This window comes from Oncorhynchus gorbuscha, linkage group LG24 (assembly GCF_021184085.1).
Source record: "Oncorhynchus gorbuscha isolate QuinsamMale2020 ecotype Even-year linkage group LG24, OgorEven_v1.0, whole genome shotgun sequence".
NCBI classification, from domain to species: Eukaryota; Metazoa; Chordata; class Actinopteri; order Salmoniformes; family Salmonidae; genus Oncorhynchus; species Oncorhynchus gorbuscha.
This window is the reverse complement of record NC_060196.1, coordinates 23,625,763-23,646,504: the sequence shown is the minus strand read 5'-3', so window position 1 is coordinate 23,646,504 and position 20,742 is coordinate 23,625,763. Positions and strand designations below refer to the sequence as shown.

The 20,742-nt window shown below is 43.4% G+C and overlaps 1 protein-coding gene across 1 annotated transcript; it reads right to left on the bottom strand.

The window, feature by feature from the left end:
- Positions 1–5,513: 5,513 nt before the first annotated feature.
- On the bottom strand, positions 5,514–15,567 carry LOC124013176 (lysosomal thioesterase PPT2-A-like). Its single transcript, XM_046327399.1, has 8 exons — positions 15,062–15,567; positions 13,273–13,426; positions 11,982–12,077; positions 11,732–11,839; positions 11,466–11,549; positions 8,512–8,596; positions 6,839–6,893; positions 5,514–6,731 (listed from the first exon to the last, which is right to left on the bottom strand). The coding sequence occupies exons 1-8, from the start codon at positions 15,260–15,262 to the stop codon at positions 6,588–6,590; spliced, it is 927 nt and encodes a 308-aa protein (XP_046183355.1). The 5' UTR covers positions 15,263–15,567; the 3' UTR covers positions 5,514–6,587.
- Between the last annotated feature and the right edge of the window lie 5,175 nt (positions 15,568–20,742).

The following is a 20,742-nucleotide window of genomic DNA, read 5'->3' as shown; positions in this document are numbered from 1 at the left end:
GGACATGGGGACTAGGAAAAACAGAGACTGGGAAAATAGGAGCTAGGAGATGACTGCTGGTTGACTTGGAAAACAAGACAAACTGGCACAGAGAGACAGAAAACACAGGTGTAAATACACTGGGGATGATGAGCAACACCTGGAGGGGGTGGAGACAGGCACAATATTTGGGTGTGTGGGTTGATGATAAGCTGAGCTTCACTGTGCATGTAGAGAACTTGATAAGGAAGCTCAAGCTGAAAATAGGATTTTATTACCGGCATAAGGCTTGTTTTTCTTTTGAGGCCAGGAAGGAGCTGGTACGATGTACATTACTGTCGGTTTTAGATTTTAGTGATGTTATATATAAGCAGGCCTCAGCCACTACCCTGAGAGCACTTGATTCAGTGTATCATGCAGCCCTCAGATTCATTACAAATCAGAAACGTCTAACACATCATTGTGATCTCTACAGCGCTGTTGGCTGGTCGTCATTGACCTTGCATAGAGTTAAACACTGGTATACACTGATTTACAAGGCCATACTGGGTAAAATGCCATTTTATCTCTGTTCTTTTTTAGTCAGGTCAGTAACTAAATATCAATTACGGTCCCATTCTGATTTGCTTCTAACAGTACCAAAAATTAGAACAGGTCATGGTAGAAACAGTTTAAGTTACTTAGCTCCCTGGTCCTGGAATTCTCTCCTGAACATTTTAAAATGTGATGATCTAGTTTCGTTGGTGGAGTTTAAACACTTGATCGATGTATACATCATAGAAGAGTGTAATTGTTTTTAGGCCAGCTGTTTTTAGTCAATATGTTTGTATTTTTAATGTAATATGTAATTGTTGTACTGAATGTGTGTTTATAGTTTTGTTTAATGTTGTGTTAGTGTATGTATGTTGTTTTGTCTGAAACGTTGTTCACCCTGCTGCTGGGACCAGGCCTCTCTTGGAAAAGAGATATTATCTCAATGAGAAAAAACCTGTATAAATAAAGATAAAATAAATAAAAACAAGGACATGTGAAACAGATTAGGGCGTGACAACAAAAAACAACTGTACTTTAAAGTACTAATTAAAGTGGAACTGACACTGTTTAAGCAACATGAAATCTTAAAATCTGTTCATATACACCCTCAGAAGAATAAAATACATTGTTGTTTAAGTTTTTTGACTTGGTAATAATTTTGTTTGGGAATAACATATACAGTACTAAGGCATTTGTGAAAGTTCTATAGCAATATAGAGTGGGAAAACGGCTGTGCATTTGGACAATTAATAGACACGGCAGTAAATAAAACCCAATAAAACATCTGTCTTGTCCAGGACCAGTGCGCCATAGCCAATCAGAGCTACTGTAGGCATCTGTACAAATAAGCCATTTGCCACACGGGCCGAGTCATGGGTAACTCCTTATGTGGAGTGTCGAATTTCAAGGGAATAAGCTAATTGGGCAGATTAGCTGTCACTCAAGACCGTTTTGCGTAGCTGCTTGGTATGCTGTTTCAAACTTTCCGTGTCTTCGTCATGGTCTTGTTTAGCAGAGATGGCGGTAAGGAGGAATTTCAGTTAGGGAAAACATTTTTCCATTCACTTTAAGCTGTGTCTTTGGTGTATGTATACTAGCTTTTTATACCTGTGTAATAATAATATTGATGAGCTATATAAAGGTTTATACATAGTATTGTGTAACAATAATATATATGATTTATATAAAGGTTTAGTCATAAACATTAGTGTCATAGTTGAATGATTAATATTGCATAGTCAAAGAGAGAGAGAGAGAGAGAGAGAGAGAGAGAGAGAGAGGGGGGGGGAGACCTGAGTGGCGCAGCGGTCAATCAGGCCGTTATTGTAGGTAAGAATTTGTTCTTAACTGACTTGCCTAGTTAAATAAAATGTGTGGGGGCTTGGGTGCAGGGGTATTTACAAGCAGCTTTCGGGTTCTGTAAGCTTGGGACTAAATCACTCTCTCCTCCTCTCTAGGTGTCTAACAGATAACTCCTTAATGCGTTAAATATTATGAACGTAAGGTGACCCTAGGTTCACAACCTGCTTAATGACTTCGGAAAAAACAATTTTTCTGCTTATGAAGCAATAAAAGATTGACAGGCTAAAAACCACCTAAAAAATGTAATTGTACTCTTTAACAATGTGGCCCTTTACTAATGACTTAATAACCTTTTACTGCAGTCGGCTAAATCAGTGTCACACAGAGTGTTTCTTGGTAGTCTATAAAAAATCTACTGCAAAACAAAAGTATACACCTCACACACATGGTTATGGGCTTTAAAAAAAGACTAAAGTATAATGTCAGATATAGAGTTGACATTTATTCAATTTTTAGTTTGCATCCCAATATGACACTTTAAACACATCAGAGAAGACTGAAATGGAACAAAACGCCTTATTGTGTTTATTGAGCTGTACACTGAGATTCTCAGTTGGTCAATATTCCCCTTATGTGATTCCACAACATCTTGTCAACATGTGCCCCAGAAATGGATCAGATATCTTATACCAATCTATCTTTATAGACGTTCATCCATAACAAGGCCAAGGCGTCCCCTATAGTGTCCAGAAACCTCTCGAAACGGTCACGTTTTGAAACATATCAAAAAGCATTTTGATGACCAAATTCACATTCTTTAGCGTAGACAATAATTTGTTCCTGTTTTAATGAGTGTTTGCGATTAGCTCCCTGAGTGGTCAAAAACCTCTTCAAATTGAAGTATGTTTTATAGCACTATTCACAAAATATCTTACAGGTAGGCCCTCTCTCACTCTTTCTCATCATGTCTCAAGCTGACAGGCTCCCAGAGGCAGGGCCATAAAAGGCCCCAGCTCACTCAACTGCCACTCTGTTCGCACACAGCCATCAGCCCAGAACATCCTGAAGACAGAACACCTCAAAGATAATCTGTGAATAATGTCTTCTTCCTCATGGAGTTATTTGAAGGTGAGTTGAAGATTCAATGTTATGTTTGTACCAGTCAAAAGTTTGGACACACCTACTCATTCAAGGGTTGTTCTTTTTTTGTACTATTTTCTACAGCAGTGGGATGCAGGATGGTATACTGCTGTCTAATGAGAAATATAATATCATAAATACATGTTTGCATTACCATAGATATGAAAACTGGCTCCAAAATTGTATTTAAGTATAACTCTTTAATATGGCCAGGAAGGTAACTCTTCTTGAACTGCACTGTTGGTTAAGGGCTTGTATAAGTAAGCATTTCACGGTAAAGTCTACACTTGTTGAATTTGGCTCATGTGAGAAATAAAGTTGGATTTGATTTGAAGGTCACTGAGAATAACAATAGATCATAGCTATTGTGGATAGTTTAAGGATAAAGATAGTGAAGGTTCGGGAATGTAAAAGATTTGTTCACAATGGGGAGTTTTTCAAAGAAGGGGATTAGAACCCTAAAATAAGGTAATATGGTAAGAAAGATCATAAAGCTACGTTGAGATTCAGGTTTCAGGTTTAGGGGGGGTAATAACTATGTAGATTATAAACATGCTAGAGGTGTCACTACAGACCCTGGCTCGATTCCAGGCTGTATCACAACCGGCCGTGATTGCTCGTCACATAGGGCCGCGCACAATTGGCCCAGCGTCGTCTGGGTTTTGCCGGGATATGCCGTCATTGTAAATAAGAATTTGTTCTTCACTGACTTGCCTAGTTAAATAAAGGTTATATAAACATAAATGAGAAATAAGGAAGAGACATTATAGATAAAAACATATTGGTGATCATCGGCCATTGGACATAAACATTACACAACAAGTTGGAAATGGCAAATTCAACAATGAGTGGTTTGGAAGGAATCAGTGACAGTGGCTAACTCTACAAGCTTTGCAAAGCAATCACCCGCCTGCTATTCAGTGGAGTGGCTGTGTGGTCCCAAATCTGTGATTAAGGGGCTCGTTTCCAAGTTTAAAATGATAAACATTCAACATTGGCCATGCTGTCAATGAAGCATGATTTGTGCCACGCTCAAAACAACTGTTAACTCAGAACTGTGAAAACTTGACTTCAGTGAGTTCAAGACAACTGGGAAGACTGGAAATTGGAAATCCGGGCCTCTTTCTAGAGCGAGGATCTCTGAGAGAAGCCACCCGGACAGCTGATGAATCTGTGAGTTTGCACAACCAAAAAATTTCTGCAAACTGTCAGAAACCGTCTCAGGGAAGCTCATCTGCGCGCTCGTAGTCTCGTAGTCTCGCGCTCGTAGTCCTCACCAGTGTCTTGACCTGACTGCAATTCAGCGACATAACCGACTTCAGTGGACAGACAGCGTGTATGGCGTTGTGTGGGCGAGCGGTTTGCTGCTGTCAACGTTGTGAACGGAGTGCCCCATGGTGGGGTTATAATATGGGCAGGCATAAGATACGGACAACGAACACAATTGCATGTTATCAATGGCAATTTGAACTCACAGACATAATGTGAAGAGATCCCGAGACCCATTGTCGTGCCATTCTTCCGCCGCCATCACCTCATGTTTCATCATGAAAATGCACAGCCCCATGTTGCAAGGATCTGTACACAATTCCTGGAAGCAGAACATGTCCTAGTTCTTCCATGGCCTTCAGCGGATTTGTATATTTTTACCCCTTTTTCTCCAGTACCCAATTGGTAGTTAAAGTCTTGTCTCATCGCTGCAACTCCCGTACGGACTTGGGAGAGGTGAAGGTCGAGAGACATGCGTCCTCCGAAACACGACCCAACCAAGCCGCACTATTTCTTGACACAATGCCGGCGTAACCTGGAAACCAGCCGCACCAATGTGTTGGAGGACACACCGTACACCTGCCGAATGTGTCAGCGGCCGGATGACGCTGTGAGGGCCTGGACTCTAACCAGGATCTCCAGTGACACAGCTAGCAACTGCGATGCAGTGCCTTGCGCCACTCGGGGAGCCTTAAGGTTATTTAGATAAACCTTTTGTTTGGCTAAACCGTTTGCAATCCCTTTAGAGTTGCTAGCTGGCTAGTTAGCTACAGTAGGTAGCTACTGCCATCAGTCGTTATATTTGACCCATTATACCATTTGTAGAATACATAGTGGCATTTGAATATAGCTTGAGAAAAGGGAATCCGAACACAATGTGGACACGGTAGACACATTTACAGCCGAAGGGATGGTCACCTTCAGAGCATTAAAACCCTTGTAATTTTGTCTCATTTTCCATTTTCCAGGAATAGCCTTATGTTACTAAATGTATCGAGATTATTTTCAGATTTTGTTATCAACAAATGCAGACGAAAGTACAGTAAATGTAAAATGCACATAAATGCAAGCGTGACATTTGGATTCGGTCTTGTGAACTGTCGTGTCCTCACCTTTGGTCTAATCATTTCCCCATTACCTTCAAACTGTTCCTTTTCAATTGCTACTATGGTTATGCATTTGACATTTATTCTGTAAGAAACATTTCAATTTACCCCTATAGGCCAATTTCCACAAGTGTTAAACCTTAACAGATAAATGCAATGTAAAGAACTCAGAACACAGAAGTATCCCTTTTAGTAATTATTGATTTATGTCCATTTTAAAACTTCCCTTAGAAGCAGAACATAAACCAGGAAGTGTGTGACAATATTAAAATACATACACTTAATACTGCAATGTCAACGATAAAAATATAACAATCTGAGTCTCATTTTAAGTTCACATCAAATGACATTTAAGCAGATAACATTTTCAATCTTTGTGCAATGCTTTGCCATCTTAATTCACATTGTAACTTAGTGAAATTACCATCGTCTCACAGGCAATCCCCTGTGTCATACAATAAAAACACCTATAACAAAACAGTCAAGATAAAAATAAATCATTCCTTTGACAAAAACAGACATAGGTTTGATCAAAAGCCTGAGATACCCAATTGCAACGGAGAGGTACAGGTATGTCACGTACATTATGCTCAAGTGGACAGGTAAATTACCTCATGGCACTGGCACTCTACTCCCTTTCCATCCATTCCTAAACCCTCCTTCCGTACTCACATTCTTATTTTTTATTTTTTGGTTTCCAGTAGCTCTTCCCTTTTTTCTATCCTCTCCCCCCTTTTAGCACAATCACTAGAGGCAGTGTGCCATAGCACTTCAGTTTGTAAACACACAATGGAACGCAGACACATGGGTAACACAAAACTAATGGCATGATTTTTCTACTGCAGCGGTCTGCCGGGTGGCTTAGCAATGATCAACGGTTTACTTTACAGGTTAGAAAGACACTTGTTACCAGCTTAAAACCAATGGTAAAAGTCACTTAAGCAATGAGATGAACTGAGCAGTGGGTCTGCAAATGTACCGGATGTCACTCAGTCAGGCACTGTTGTGTGATACCTCAAAGTATGTGTGGGTAAAACACACACACACAGACACACACGAGGGTAATGTCTTGATTCATTCTCACAGAAATTTAAGAACATAAGATGTAGTTCACAATGAAAGTTTCACACACAGTGGAAATATGAGTACCACACTGCAGAAGTAAAACTTTGTGCATGAGTAGGAGTGTGCGTTTCACTGTAACGATTGTATGAAATGGGACTGTTCTTGCCATGCTGTTCGGTGGAGTAGTCAGCTCTAGACTAGCCACTTTTCAATGCAGGTGTTGAACACGGTGTAATTGGAGTGCCAATTGATGTGCTCTACTCCAGCCATTGAGCACAGGAACAGATCCCCGCGAGCATTTAGGGTCTTCAGACCAAACACATCTCTCAAATATAACTGGGAAAGAAGGAGAAGAAGGCAAGGAATCATTATAAGATAACATCAATATACATAGCATCTTGTGTCATGTTTACACACAACCATTGGTCTAAAATAATACTTACATCCTGGTCCTTTATCTCAACGACAGTCTCGTTGTCATCGTAAAATCCAAACTGACTAAAAAAGTTAAAAAAGAAGGGATGGAACCATTGAGTTAATGACCTTGAATGAATAACACACATACACAGTTGAAGTCAGAAGTTTACATACACCTTAGCCAAATACATTTAAACTCAGTTTCACAATTCCTAACATTTAATCCTAGTAAAAATTCCCTGTCTTAGGTCAGTTAGGATCACCACTTTATTTTAAGAATGTGAAATGTCAGAATAACAGTAGAGAAAATGATTTATTCAGCTTTTATTGCTTTCATCACATTCCCAGTGGGTCAGAAGATTACATACATTCAATTAGTATTTGGTAGCATTGCCTTTAAATTGTTTAACTTGGGTCAAACGTTTCAGGTAGCCTTCCACAATAAGTTGGGTGAATTTTGGCCCATTCCTCCTGACAGAGCTGGTGTAACTGAGTCAGGTTTGTAGGCCTCCCTGCTCGCACACGCTTTTTCAGTTCTGCCCACAAATGTTCTATGGGATTGAGGTCAGGGCTTTGTGATGGCCACTCCAATAACTTGACTTGGTTGTCCTTACGCCATTTTGCCACAACTTTGGAGGTATGCTTGGGGTCATTGTCCATTTGGAAGACCCATTTGCGACCAAGCTTTAAATTCCTGACTGATTTCTTGAGATGTTGCTTCAATATATCCACATACTTTTCCTCCTCACGAGGACTGCAGATGCTTAATGCAGCTGGTGGCAACACCAGATAGTGACTGTTACTTTTAACCCCCCCCCATTCCATTTCTGTTAGTCACATGTCTGTGGAACTTGTTCAATTTATGTCTCAGTTGTGGAATCTTATGTTCATACAAATATTTACACATGTTAAGTTTGCTGAAAATAAACGCAGATGACGTTTCCTTTTTTGCTGAGTATATATATATATATATATAAAACCTTTATTTAACCAGGTAGGCAAGTTGAGAACAAGTTCTCATTTACAATTGCGACCTGGCCAAGATATACACACACACACACACACACACACACACACACACACACACACACACACACACACACACACACACACACACACACACACACACACACACACACACACACACACACACACCTTCAAATTAGTGGATTCGGCTATTTCAGCCACACCCGTTGCTGACAGTTGTATAAAATCGAGCACACATCCATGAAATCTCTATAGACAAAGAACTTGACTGGCCGCCACAGAGCCCTGTCCTCAAACGTCTTTGGGATGAATTGGAACACCGACTGCGAGCTGGGCCTAATCGCCCAACCTCACTAATGCTCGTGGCTGAATGGAAGCTAGTCACTGCAGCAATGTTCCAACATCTAGTGGAAAGACTTCCCAGAAGAGTAGAGGCTGTTATAGCAGATAAGTGGGGAGGGGAACAACTCTATATTAATGCCCATTATTTTGGAATGAGATGTTTGACAAGCAGGTGTCCACGTACTTTTGGTCATGTAGTGTATAATCTCTCTAGGAACCAAAGACCTCATACATTAAAGTGGAGAAAGAAGATTCTTCTTAGAGGTGTCCATTTAAAACAAAACACAAAGCAGATAGAATGGAAACAATGCTTTCACAGAATATAGATTAGTCAGAATATTACACTCTTTAGGAAAGAGGAACTAGTCACCTGGACTGCCAGGGTGTGATGACTCCATCGTCTGGGCCCCCGATTAAGACCAGCTTCTTGATACGTAGGAAGTTCTTCTTCCACACTGTGAAATAGAAATAATTTCATATCCCAATTTCCTAATTATTCTTAGCCCTTGAATTATTCCACATTGTTGTTACAGGCTGAATTCAAAATTTATTAAAACATTTTATTTTTTTACCCTAATCTATCTACAGTGATAATATGTGTGAGATCTTTGCAAATGTATTGAAAATGAAATACAGAAATCTCATTTATTCTATTCTACCCCGAGCCAATACATGTTAGAATCACTGTTGGCAGCGATTACAGCTGTGAGTCTTTATGTGTACAAGCTTAGCACACCTGGATTGTGCAACATTTGCCCGTTATTATTTTCTAAATTCTTCAAGCTCTGTCAAAGTGGTTGTTGATCATTGGTAGACAACTATTTCATGTCTTGCCATAGATTTAAGTATAAACTGTGATTCTGGTGGAAAGCAGACAATCAGGTTTTTATCTAGGATTCTGCCTGTGCTTAGCTCCATTCTGGGGGTTTTTCAAACCTGAAATTCTCCCTAGTCCTTAACGATTACAAGAATACCCATAACATGATGATATGCTTGAATATATATATATCCTCTCTTCTCCAGACCATTTCCGGAGACCTTCTCCCTTACCTCACCTCGCTCATCAACTCATCCCTTACCGCTGGCTACGTCCCTTCCGTCTTCAAGAGAGCGAGAGTTGCACCCCTTCTGAAAAAACCTACACTCGATCCCTCCGATGTCAACAATTACAGACCAGTATCCCTTCTTTCTTTTCTCTCCAAAACTCTTGAACGTGCCGTCCTTGGCCAGCTCTCCCGCTATCTCTCTCTGAATGACCTTCTTGATCCAAATCAGTCAGGTTTCAAGACTAGTCATTCAACTGAGACTGCTCTCCTCTGTATCACGGAGGCGCTCCGCACTGCTAAAGCTAACTCTCTCTCCTCTGCTCTCATCCTTCTAGATCTATCGGCTGCCTTCGATACTGTGAACCATCAGATCCTCCTCTCCACCCTCTCCGAGTTGGGCATCTCCGGCGCGGCCCACGCTTGGATTGCGTCCTACCTGACAGGTCGCTCCTACCAGGTGGCGTGGCGAGAATCTGTCTCCTCACCACGCGCTCTCACCACTGGTGTCCCCCAGGGCTCTGTTCTTGGCCCTCTCCTATTCTCGCTATACACCAAGTCACTTGGCTCTGTCATAACCTCACATGGTCTCTCTTATCATTGCTATGAAGACGACATCCAATTAATCTTCTCCTTTCCCCCTTCTGATGACCAGGTGGCGAATCGCATCTCTGCATGTCTGGCAGACATATCAGTGTGGATGACGGATCACCACCTCAAGCTGAACCTCGGCAAGACGGAGCTGCTCTTCCTCCCGGGGAAGGACTGCCCGTTCCATGATCTCGCCATCACGGTTGACAACTCCATTGTGTCCTCCTCCCAGAGCGCCAAGAACCTTGGCGTGATCCCGGACAACACCCTGTCGTTCTCAACTAACATCAAGGCGGTGGCCCGTTCCTGTAGGTTCATGCTCTACAACATCCGCAGAGTACGACCCTGCCTCACACAGGAAGCGGCGCAGGTCCTAATCCAGGCACTTGTCATCTCCCGTCTGGATTACTGCAACTCGCTGTTGGCTGGGCTCCCTGCCTGTGCCATTAAACCCTTCAACTCATCCAGAACGCCGCAGCCCGTCTGGTGTTCAACCTTCCCAAGTTCTCTCACGTCACCCCGCTCCTCCGTTCTCTCCACTGGCTTCCAGTTGAAGCTCGCATCCGCTACAAGACCATGGTGCTTGCCTACGGAGCTGTGAGGGGAACGGCACCTCAGTACCTCCAGGCTCTGATCAGGCCCTACACCCAAACAAGGGCACTGCGTTCATCCACCTCTGGCCTGCTCGCCTCCCTACCACTGAGGAAGTACAGCTCCCGCTCAGCCCAGTCAAAACTGTTCGCTGCCCTGGCCCCCCAATGGTGGAACAAACTCCCTCACGACGCCAGGACAGCGGAGTCAATCACCACCTTCCGGAGACACCTGAAACCCCACCTCTTTAAGGAATACCTAGGATAGGTTAAGTAATCCCTCTCACCCCACCCCCCCTAAGTTTTAGATGCACTATTGTTAAGTGACTGTCCCACTGGATGTCATAAGGTGAATGCACCAATTTGTAAGTCGCTCTGGATAAGAGCGTCTGCTAAATGACTTAAATGTAATGTAATGGTACTCAGTAATATGCTGCGTTTGATTTCAATGTCTGCTTTTTATTTGATCATTTTTACCAATTGGTGCCCTTCTTTGTGAGATATTGGAAAACCTCCCTGGTCTTTGTGGTTGAATCTGTGTTTGAAATTCACTGCTCAACTGAGGGGACCTAGATAATTGTATGTGTAGGGTACAGAGATGAGGTAATCATTCAAAAATGATGTTAAAACACTTATTGCACACAGAGTGAGTCCATGCAACTTCTGTAACTTTTTAAACAAATGTTTTACTGGTGAATTTATTTCGGCTTGCCATAACAATTGGGTTGAATACTTACTGAAGACATTTCACCTTTCAATTTTTAATTTGTAAAGAAATTAAAAATATAATTCCACTTTGACATTGTGTGGTATTGTGTGTAGGCCAGTGACGACAAAATCGAAATGTGATCCATTTTAAATTTAGGCTGTAACACAACAATGTGGAAAAAGTCAAGGTGTGTGAATACTTTCTGAAGGCCCTGTATATAAAATTGTAATTACATAACAGCAATGCTGTACAATGAGCAAAGGTTTCCTATAAAATCCAGAATAATACAACTCCTGACATTGACTCAGCAGCATTAGAGTAGCCAGACTAACCCTTCTCTGAAATAGTGGATTAATATAGAACCCACAGCAATGTGGACAGAGTTGCTGACCTGTTGAATTGGGATTTGTCCTCTCGCTGTTCAATAATGCCAGATAATCACTGCTGTTCACGTACATGTCCATGTGATGGGGGTCTGCAAGAGAAAACAAACACTTTAGTCGAACAAAAACTTCAACCACATATCATCAATACATCCACATTGACTCCTTGAGAACCCCTTGGCATAAGTCATTGGATATAGAAAATCCCTCTACCTTCAGCGTTGAGGGAGTCCCCAACCCTTGTATTGCCCAATCCTCTGCTCAGCCTACTAACCTTTCCAGAAGTTGCAGATAGATATCCTTTGGCCCACTGAGGTGTAGCAGAAATGGAACAGGTTGAACTTCATGAACTGGGGGAAGAGGTACTTCAGGTAGTTTGTGTCTGAACAGAAACAAGAGAAAAGACCAGTCTCTGTTTAGTTCAGACCTCAGCAGACACTGGGAGCCAGGATGACAATGTACCATGTTTCAAACAATGCTGTTGAGCACAAAGATCAAGTTGATGGCTTCTAGTGAACACTTACCTCCATACTGCCCAGCCTGAGGCGAGGACAGAGAGATGAAGGAGTGGACATTGTGATCAGGAAGAGTAGATAGGATCCCTCTGCAAATCAGTCCACCTGGAACAGAATGAGAGGTGGTAAATACAGGTAAATGCCAAAATAAAGGCAACACCAACATAAAGTGTAATAATAGGGCGTTGGGCCACCATGAGCCAGAACTCATTCAATGCTCCTCGGCATATATTCTACAAGTGTCTGAAACTCTGTTGGAGGGATCAGGCACCATTCTTCCACAGCACATTAATGGTATTTTTTGTTTTGTTTATGGTGGTGGAAAACGCAGTCTCAGGCACCGTTCCAGAATCTCCCATAGGTGTTCCATTGGGTTGAGACTCTAGTGACCGATGGCCCTGCTACACTACAGCCATGGGGCGTCCGGCATTGCCATCAGCCACTGAGGGAATGCTGCCTTTGAAATGAATTAAAGCTGCTATATTGCCCGCGTTGCATCACATCCAATGGCAGCATCCAAGCTCAAGAAACGCAGAGGTTAAATTCTCTATAGCCAGAGTGTGTTCGTTCTATCTTGAAATAATGAAAAATACGGTTGATTTTGGTTGCATATGGCCTCGTCTATACACCACTGGTTATTTTACTAAGATCTATTAAGTCAAGAAGCTACTAGCAGAAACTCTAGCTAGCTAGCTACATTGACTATGTTCACAATATTACTGGGGTAATTAGAGGCCAACCACCAGCAACAATTGAATGAGTCCTTGCGGAAAAACTGGACCAAAGCTATTGTACTGACGCACAATATATGAATGTGGTACAGTAGGGGAAAATATAATTTAAAAAAAGCTCTCCCCCTCTGCTCTCAAAACAACAACTCTGTGTAGCAGGTAGAACGTCCCATTGACGCGACACTGATGGCAAAGCAACATGGCGTGTATAGCGGAGCTGAAGTGCAAGACGTTCATGGCATATGGTTTACATCATTGTCATGCTCGTCAAACTGCTCAGTGACCACTTGTGCCCTGTGGGTGGGGGCTTAGCCATGCTATAGCCAAAATAATGGCCCATCCGGTATTTTTATACATGATCCAAAGCTTAACTAACTCAGGAACCACACCTGTGTGGAGTTTGCTTTCAATATACTTTGTATCCCTCATTTACTCAAGTGTTTCCAGTAGTCAGTTACCTGTACATGCATTCCCATTTCATTGTAGAAACACGAGGTGAAATGATAGCCTACGTTAAATGTATAAAGATTCAAAATGGAACCAAACAAATGCAAATTATACACCCAAACCTTGAGAGTAGCAGATGAAGTGGACCCCATTTGCAGCGTTTTGCATTATGGGATAGATGGCAGCCTTGAAGCCCTCCACTTGTTTCCATAGCGGCTGTAGGCTGGAGCTGCGGTCAAACAGGTCGAAGACTGACACATTGGTTCCTGGGTGAGACTTTCAGAAGAAGAGGAGGATGGGACAGATTAAAGCACTATAACAAAGACAGCCTCATCAATTAACATTCTATAAAGCTAGGAGTGTGGGAGCATCAGACAAATGAGTGACAATATTGTGTTAATAATGACAAAATAATGCCTCGACTGACAGAATTGATTATACAAAAACAAAGCCAAGACTTATTGGTTTTTCAGCAGAGGCCAAACAGGCATACTTATATTGGTTGAAGTGCCTCAGCTTGTTGTGTTATCACCTAAGTCTATCCTTTGGAAATGTATTACTACATTACTAATTAATAGGAGTCTATTGAGGTGATGTTTCGAATATTGATTGTCAGGCAGTTTGGAAGTAGTGGACCTCACAGTGTATCAAAAAGACCCTGTGATACCTTCTCACATCTGCAATCCAGTGTGTATTGCCATCAAGTTACATATTAACTTCTGTCCACTACAGTAGTTTCCACTCTGACATTTAAGTTCTTTATAATCATTATAAAATGTGGTTAGGGGGTGGGGAACCACTTAACCAATGTGGGAGCCCGGAAGAGATCACCTTCAAGGAGAGGGGGAACACGTGAGATGTTGCTATGTTGAAAACTGCAAGAGCATGCATATCTCCTTTTTAGTCTCCTCCCCACCTTATAACAGTCAGCTAAAAAAAAAATCCCCCCTGGAGCCATGCAAGTATTTTCAGGTTGAATTCATTGTTGATCTTTAAAAAAAGACAATGATCATAATCCTGAAGATTGTTTTCTTGTGCGCACACCAAGGCCAGGGGGGATGATTAGGCAACATTATGCCAGGAACATTTTGCTCTGGAATCTGGCAACAATCAACAGCCTATTTCCCCAGTGTTCATGAAGAACTCAGCTGATAAGACTGGTGACAAACAGCTGATTTCATATTATAAATGGTGGTTCGAGCCCTGAATGCTGATTGGCTGACAGCCGTGGTATATTTAAGCGATAAGACCAGAGGGGAAAAGCGGAGTGCCTTGATACAGCCTGTCTGTCAGCATTCAGGGCTCGAACCACCCAGTTTATAGCAGATGGGTATGACAAAAAAATAAAATTGTACTGTTCTAATTATATTGGTAACCAGTTTAATAGCAATACGGCCTCACGGGGATTTGTGGTATACGGCCAGTATACAACAAGGGCTGTATCCAAGCACTCAAAGTTGCGTCGTGGTTAAGAACAGCCCTTAGCCATGGTATATTGGCCATATAGCACATCCCGGGCCTTATTGCTTAAATATAGCCTTCATAAAATAACAAGGTAACACTTGTACCAGCCCTAACGAAAATGGAAACATTGTAGCGACCAAAGTTCTCATAAAACCCTGTAGTGTCCTGCTATTCTCAAGCAGACCACAGTAATGTTTGGTATGAGTAAACTGAGGCGCGCACCCAGTTTCCACAAGCACAATGGAAGCACCATGTACAAACATGGAAATTACCCAAAGATTGACAGTTTAAGATACTGTGTGTGTACCTTACACACACATTCTACATAACTCTAGCTGCCAGATCTGTTCTGTAGTTACATAGCCTATCAGGCGTTCATTATTATCCATGAGCAATCTTTCTTTAGCTAGATTTGTGGACCGTGGTGATATCTTTTCAAACACTCACCTCATTGATGAATCGGAGCAATTCCACAAATGCCCCAGAGCTGTCGAACAACCCATGAACTATGACCACTGGTTTGTACCCGATGACTGCAGCAACAAGGCAGGCACCAAACAGTGACCACAACAGCCTTGTCGCACCACTCTTCCTTGGACTAGAGACTGCATAAGAGGGCTCGTTCATCGTTATTAAAAAAAACAACATAAAATATCATTAAAAACAAACAAATATCGAATACTAAAATATCTTACACTGTTGTACACAATGTCCTACGAATCCGGTTACAATATTGTTGTTTGCTTTGGCGGTATTCCCTTTTCTTTAGACAAATGTTACAAATACATACAATTGTTCTCGCATGTGCTACTACTCGGCACTCTTATTCCCCTTCATAGATCCTGTTTTAAATTAAACGAACACCCATGCTGAATGTCTGCATAGGACTGGCGCTGCTTAATCACAACACGGCTTGACATTTGCTTCGTTTGTTTGTTCCGGTTCGTGATCAAAAACGCGAGACCACATGAAGTAATTTCCGGTTTCCATAGCTCCTCAAAGTAACCGCATGGCTCAACAAGTCAGCAATATATAACTAGACTGAAGAAAAAAAAATACTGAATGCACCTTTTCCCAAATGAACACACTTGGGACAACATATCCATTGTAAGCAGGGTTGTGTTCAGTCAGGACATACTCAAATGATAATTCAAGATCTGCAGAATGTTCCGGATGTCCCCAAGGCCTGGTCATTATACCAAAAAACAAGTACTGAATTATGTTTCACTCGGTTACTATTTTGCTTACCCACAAAATCACATTTTCAACACAGTATTTCCATGTAAAATGGGCTTTACTAACAAAACAGGACAAGCTGGATCTTAGAAGTAGAATTGAAACAGTCAAAATGAACATCCTGCCGAGGTTACTGTATTTGTTCCAATCACTGCCCATAGAAATCCCACTTAAACAGTGTAGGGATAAACGGATATCAAGGTTTATTTAGAACAGTAAGAGACCAAGAACTAGATATACAACATTACAATTACCAAACAACTGTGGGGGTATGTCCTTACCAAACCTAAAATATTATTATGTGTCAGCCCAATGAGACCTCTGGTGTGTTGGTGCAATTCCGAATCCAAATAGTAAGACATTGAGACTAGAGACAGAGATACTCATACAATCAGTTTTGGGAAATAAGGACATAGTACTAGAAATATGCAATAGACAAAATCAATGGGTTAATTCCTCTCTTAAGACATGGTTTAGGGTAGTTAAGCAAAATCATGTAGACAGAGAGATTAAACTGCTGAGTTGGCCCACATACGACCCCAGCTTCATCCCTGCAAAACAGTGGATGCAGAAAGGCATCACATCATGCAGTGCAATTATAAGGAATTGGGACCTAGAGAACTTCCAGGACCTAAGTAAAAAACATGGCTTGGATAAACAAGATTTTTACAGACACTATTTCTTAAGGGAGATAAAAGGGATTGACCCAACTATTCACGAATGCATACAACAAAAAACGATTTCAAATCTCTACTTGGGTATTCAATCCGCAAAGAAACATTCTACAAACTATATTAAACAGAAATGGGAGGAGGAATTTAACATTGAAATAACTGATGAAACATGGTTGAACATACAGTGGGGCAAAAAAGTATTTAGTCAGCCACCAATTGTGCAAGTTCTCCCACTTAAAAAGATGAGAGAGGCCTGTAATTTTAATCATAGGTACACTTCAACTATGACAGACAAAATGAGAAAAAAATCCAGAAAATCACATTGTACGATTTTTTATTTTTTTATTTGCAAATTATGGTGGAAAATATGACTTCTGGGTTGGAGCGAGCGGTCGCATCGGCACTTCGCTCCGCAGGTAGTATAACTTTTTAATTACATTTCATTATAGTACAACGGTTTGATTTGTCTAATCTTAGCAATTTCTTCTTAGCTAGCTACATAGCCGTCTTTGTATCAAAGATAATTGCGTAATTATCGTATTTCGTCGTCCTAACGCAGTCTTCACTGCTCTGCCCAGCAGCTAGCCAGCTAGCTAGCAAACGTCCACCGATTAGCAGCACTGTAGAAACTATTACACTCAACTGAACGACTTGATTAGTGTAGTGTTAGCTAGCTACTTAGCTGTCTTTGCTGTCTTCGTATCCAAGATAATTGTGTAGTTTAGAGTGTGTAGTCTTAGAGTGATTATCTTAATTTACCGAGGTTAGCTAGCCAGCTATTTGTCGTCCTTAACGTAGGAGACTCTGCTAGCTAGCCAACAGCTAGCCAACAGCTAGCCAACGTCTTCCGAATAGAACTCAACAACCCGGTCGCAATTCCGCTTCGCTCCACAGGTAGTATCACATTTTCACTTCATTTCATTACAGTACAACGGTTTGATTTGTTTGATCGTAGCTAGCTACATAGCTAGCTACATAGCCGTCTCTGTATCAAAGATAATTGTGTAGTCTAGAGCGATTTTCTAGGTTAGCTAGCCAGCTATTGTCGTTCTTTTAACGCAACGTAACGTAATCAACACTGCTAGCTAGCCAGCTAGCCCCCGAATAGCAGCACTGTAGAAACTATTACACTCAACGGAATGACTTGATTAGTGTAGTGTCAACAACGCAGCCACTGCCAGCTAGCCTACAAAGTCAACAACGCAGCCACTGCCAGCTAGCCTACTTCAGCAGTACTGTATCATTTTAATCATTTTAGTCAATAAGATTCTTGCTACGTAAGCTTAACTTTCTGAACATTCGAGACGTGTAGTCCACTTGTCATTCCAATCTCCTTTGCATTAGCGTAGCCTCTTCTGTAGCCTGTCAACTATGTGTCTGTCTATCCCTGTTCTCTCCTCTCTGCACAGACCATACAAACGCTCCACACCGCGTGGCCGCGGCCACCCTAATCTGGTGGTCCCAGCGCGCACGACCCACGTGGAGTTCCAGGTCTCCGGTAGCCTCTGGAACTGCCGATCTGCGGCCAACAAGGCAGAGTTCATCTCAGCCTATGCCTCCCTCCAGTCCCTCGACTTCTTGGCACTGACGGAAACATGGATCACCACAGACAACACTGCTACTCCTACTGCTCTCTCTTCGTCCGCCCACGTGTTCTCGCACACCCCGAGAGCTTCTGGTCAGCGGGGTGGTGGCACCGGGATCCTCATCTCTCCCAAGTGGTCATTCTCTCTTTCTCCCCTTACCCATCTGTCTATCGCCTCCTTTGAATTCCATGCTGTCACAGTTACCAGCCCTTTCAAGCTTAACATCCTTATAATTTATCGCCCTCCAGGTTCCCTCGGAGAGTTCATCAATGAGCTTGATGCCTTGATAAGCTCCTTTCCTGAGGACGGCTCACCTCTCACAGTTCTGGGCGACTTTAACCTCCCCACGTCTACCTTTGACTCATTCCTCTCTGCCTCCTTCTTTCCACTCCTCTCCTCTTTTGACCTCACCCTCTCACCTTCCCCCCTACTCACAAGGCAGGCAATACGCTCGACCTCATCTTTACTAGATGCTGTTCTTCCACTAACCTCATTGCAACTCCCCTCCAAGTCTCCGACCACTACCTTGTATCCTTTTCCCTCTCGCTCTCATCCAACACCTCCCACACTGCCCCTACTCGGATGGTATCGCGCCGTCCCAACCTTCGCTCTCTCTCCCCCGCTACTCTCTCCTCTTCCATCCTATCATCTCTTCCCTCTGCTCAAACCTTCTCCAACCTATCTCCTGATTCTGCCTCCTCAACCCTCCTCTCCTCCCTTTCTGCATCCTTTGACTCTCTATGCCCCCTATCCTCCAGGCCGCCTCGGTCCTCCCCTCCCGCTCCGTGGCTCGACGACTCATTGCGAGCTAACAGAGCAGGGCTCCGGTCAGCCGAGCGGAAATGGAGGAAAACTCGCCTCCCTGCAGACCTGGCATCCCTTCACTCCCTCCTCTCTACATTTTCCTCCTCTGTCTCTGCTGCTAAAGCCACTTTCTACCACTCTAAATTACAAGCATCTGCCTCTAACCCTAGGAAGCTCTTTGCCACCTTCTCCTCCCTCCTGAATCCTCCTCCCTCTCCCCCCCCTCCTCCCTCTCTGCAGATGACTTCGTCAACCATTTTGAAAAGAAGGTCGACGACATCCGATCCTCGTTTGCTAAGTCAAACGACACCGCTGGTTCTGCTCACACTGCCCTACCCTGTGCTCTGACCTCTTTCTCCCCTCTCTCTCCAGATGAAATCTTGCGTCTTGTGACGGCCGGCCGCCCAACAACCTGCCCGCTTGACCCTATCCCCTCCTCTCTTCTCCAGACCATTTCCGGAGACCTTCTCCCTTACCTCACCTCGCTCATCAACTCATCCCTGACCGCTGGCTACGTCCCTTCCGTCTTCAAGAGAGCGAGAGTTGCACCCCTTCTGAAAAAACGTACACTCGATCCCTCCGATGTCAACAACTACAGACGAGTATCCCTTCTTTCTTTTCTCTCCAAAACTCTTGAACGTGCCGTCCTTGGCCAGCTCTCCCGCTATCTCTCTCTGAATGACCTTCTTGATCCAAATCAGTCAGGTTTCAAGACTAGTCATTCAACTGAGACTGCTCTTCTCTGTATCACGGAGGCGCTCCGCACTGCTAAAGCTAACTCTCTCTCCTCTGCTCTCATCCTTCTAGACCTATCGGCTGCCTTCGATACTGTGAACCATCAGATCCTCCTCTCCACCCTCTCCGAGTTGGGCATCTCCGGCGCGGCCCACGCTTGGATTGCGTCCTACCTGACAGGTCGCTCCTACCAGGTGGCGTGGCGAGAATCTGTCTCCTCACCATGCGCTCTCACCACTGGTGTCCCCCAGGGCTCTGTTCTAGGCCCTCTCCTATTCTCGCTATACACCAAGTCACTTGGCTCTGTCATAACCTCACATGGTCTCTCCTATCATTGCTATGCAGACGACACACAATTAATCTTCTCCTTTCCCCCTTCTGATGACCAGGTGGCGAATCACATCTCTGCATGTCTGGCAGACATATCAGTGTGGATGACGGATCACCACCTCAAGCTGAACCTCGGCAAGACGGAGCTGCTCTTCCTCCCGGGGAAGGACTGCCCGTTCCATGATCTCGCCATCACGGTTGACAACTCCATTGTGTCCTCCTCCCAGAGCGCTAAGAACCTTGGCGTGATCCTGGACAACACCCTGTCGTTATCTACTAACATCAAGGCGGTGGCCCGTTCCTGTAGGTTCATGCTCTACAACATCCGCAGAGTACGATCCTGCCTCACACAGGAAGCGGCGCAGGTCCTAATCCAGGCACTTGTCATCTCCCGTCTGGATTACTGCAACTCGCTGTTGGCTGGGCTCCCTGCCTGTGCCATTAAACCACTACAACTCATCCAGAACGCCGCAGCCCGTCTGGTGTTCAACCTTCCCAAGTTCTCTCACGTCACCCCGCTCCTCCGCTCTCTCCACTGGCTTCCAGTTGAAGCTCGCATCCGCTACAAGACCATGGTGCTTGCCTACGGAGCTGTGAGGGGAACGGCACCTCAGTACCTCCAGGCTCTGATCAGGCCCTACACCCAAGCAAGGGCACTGCGTTCATCCACCTCTGGCCTGCTCGCCTCCCTACCACTGAGGAAGTACAGTTCCCGCTCAGCCCAGTCAAAACTGTTCGCTGCTCTGGCCCCCCAATGGTGGAA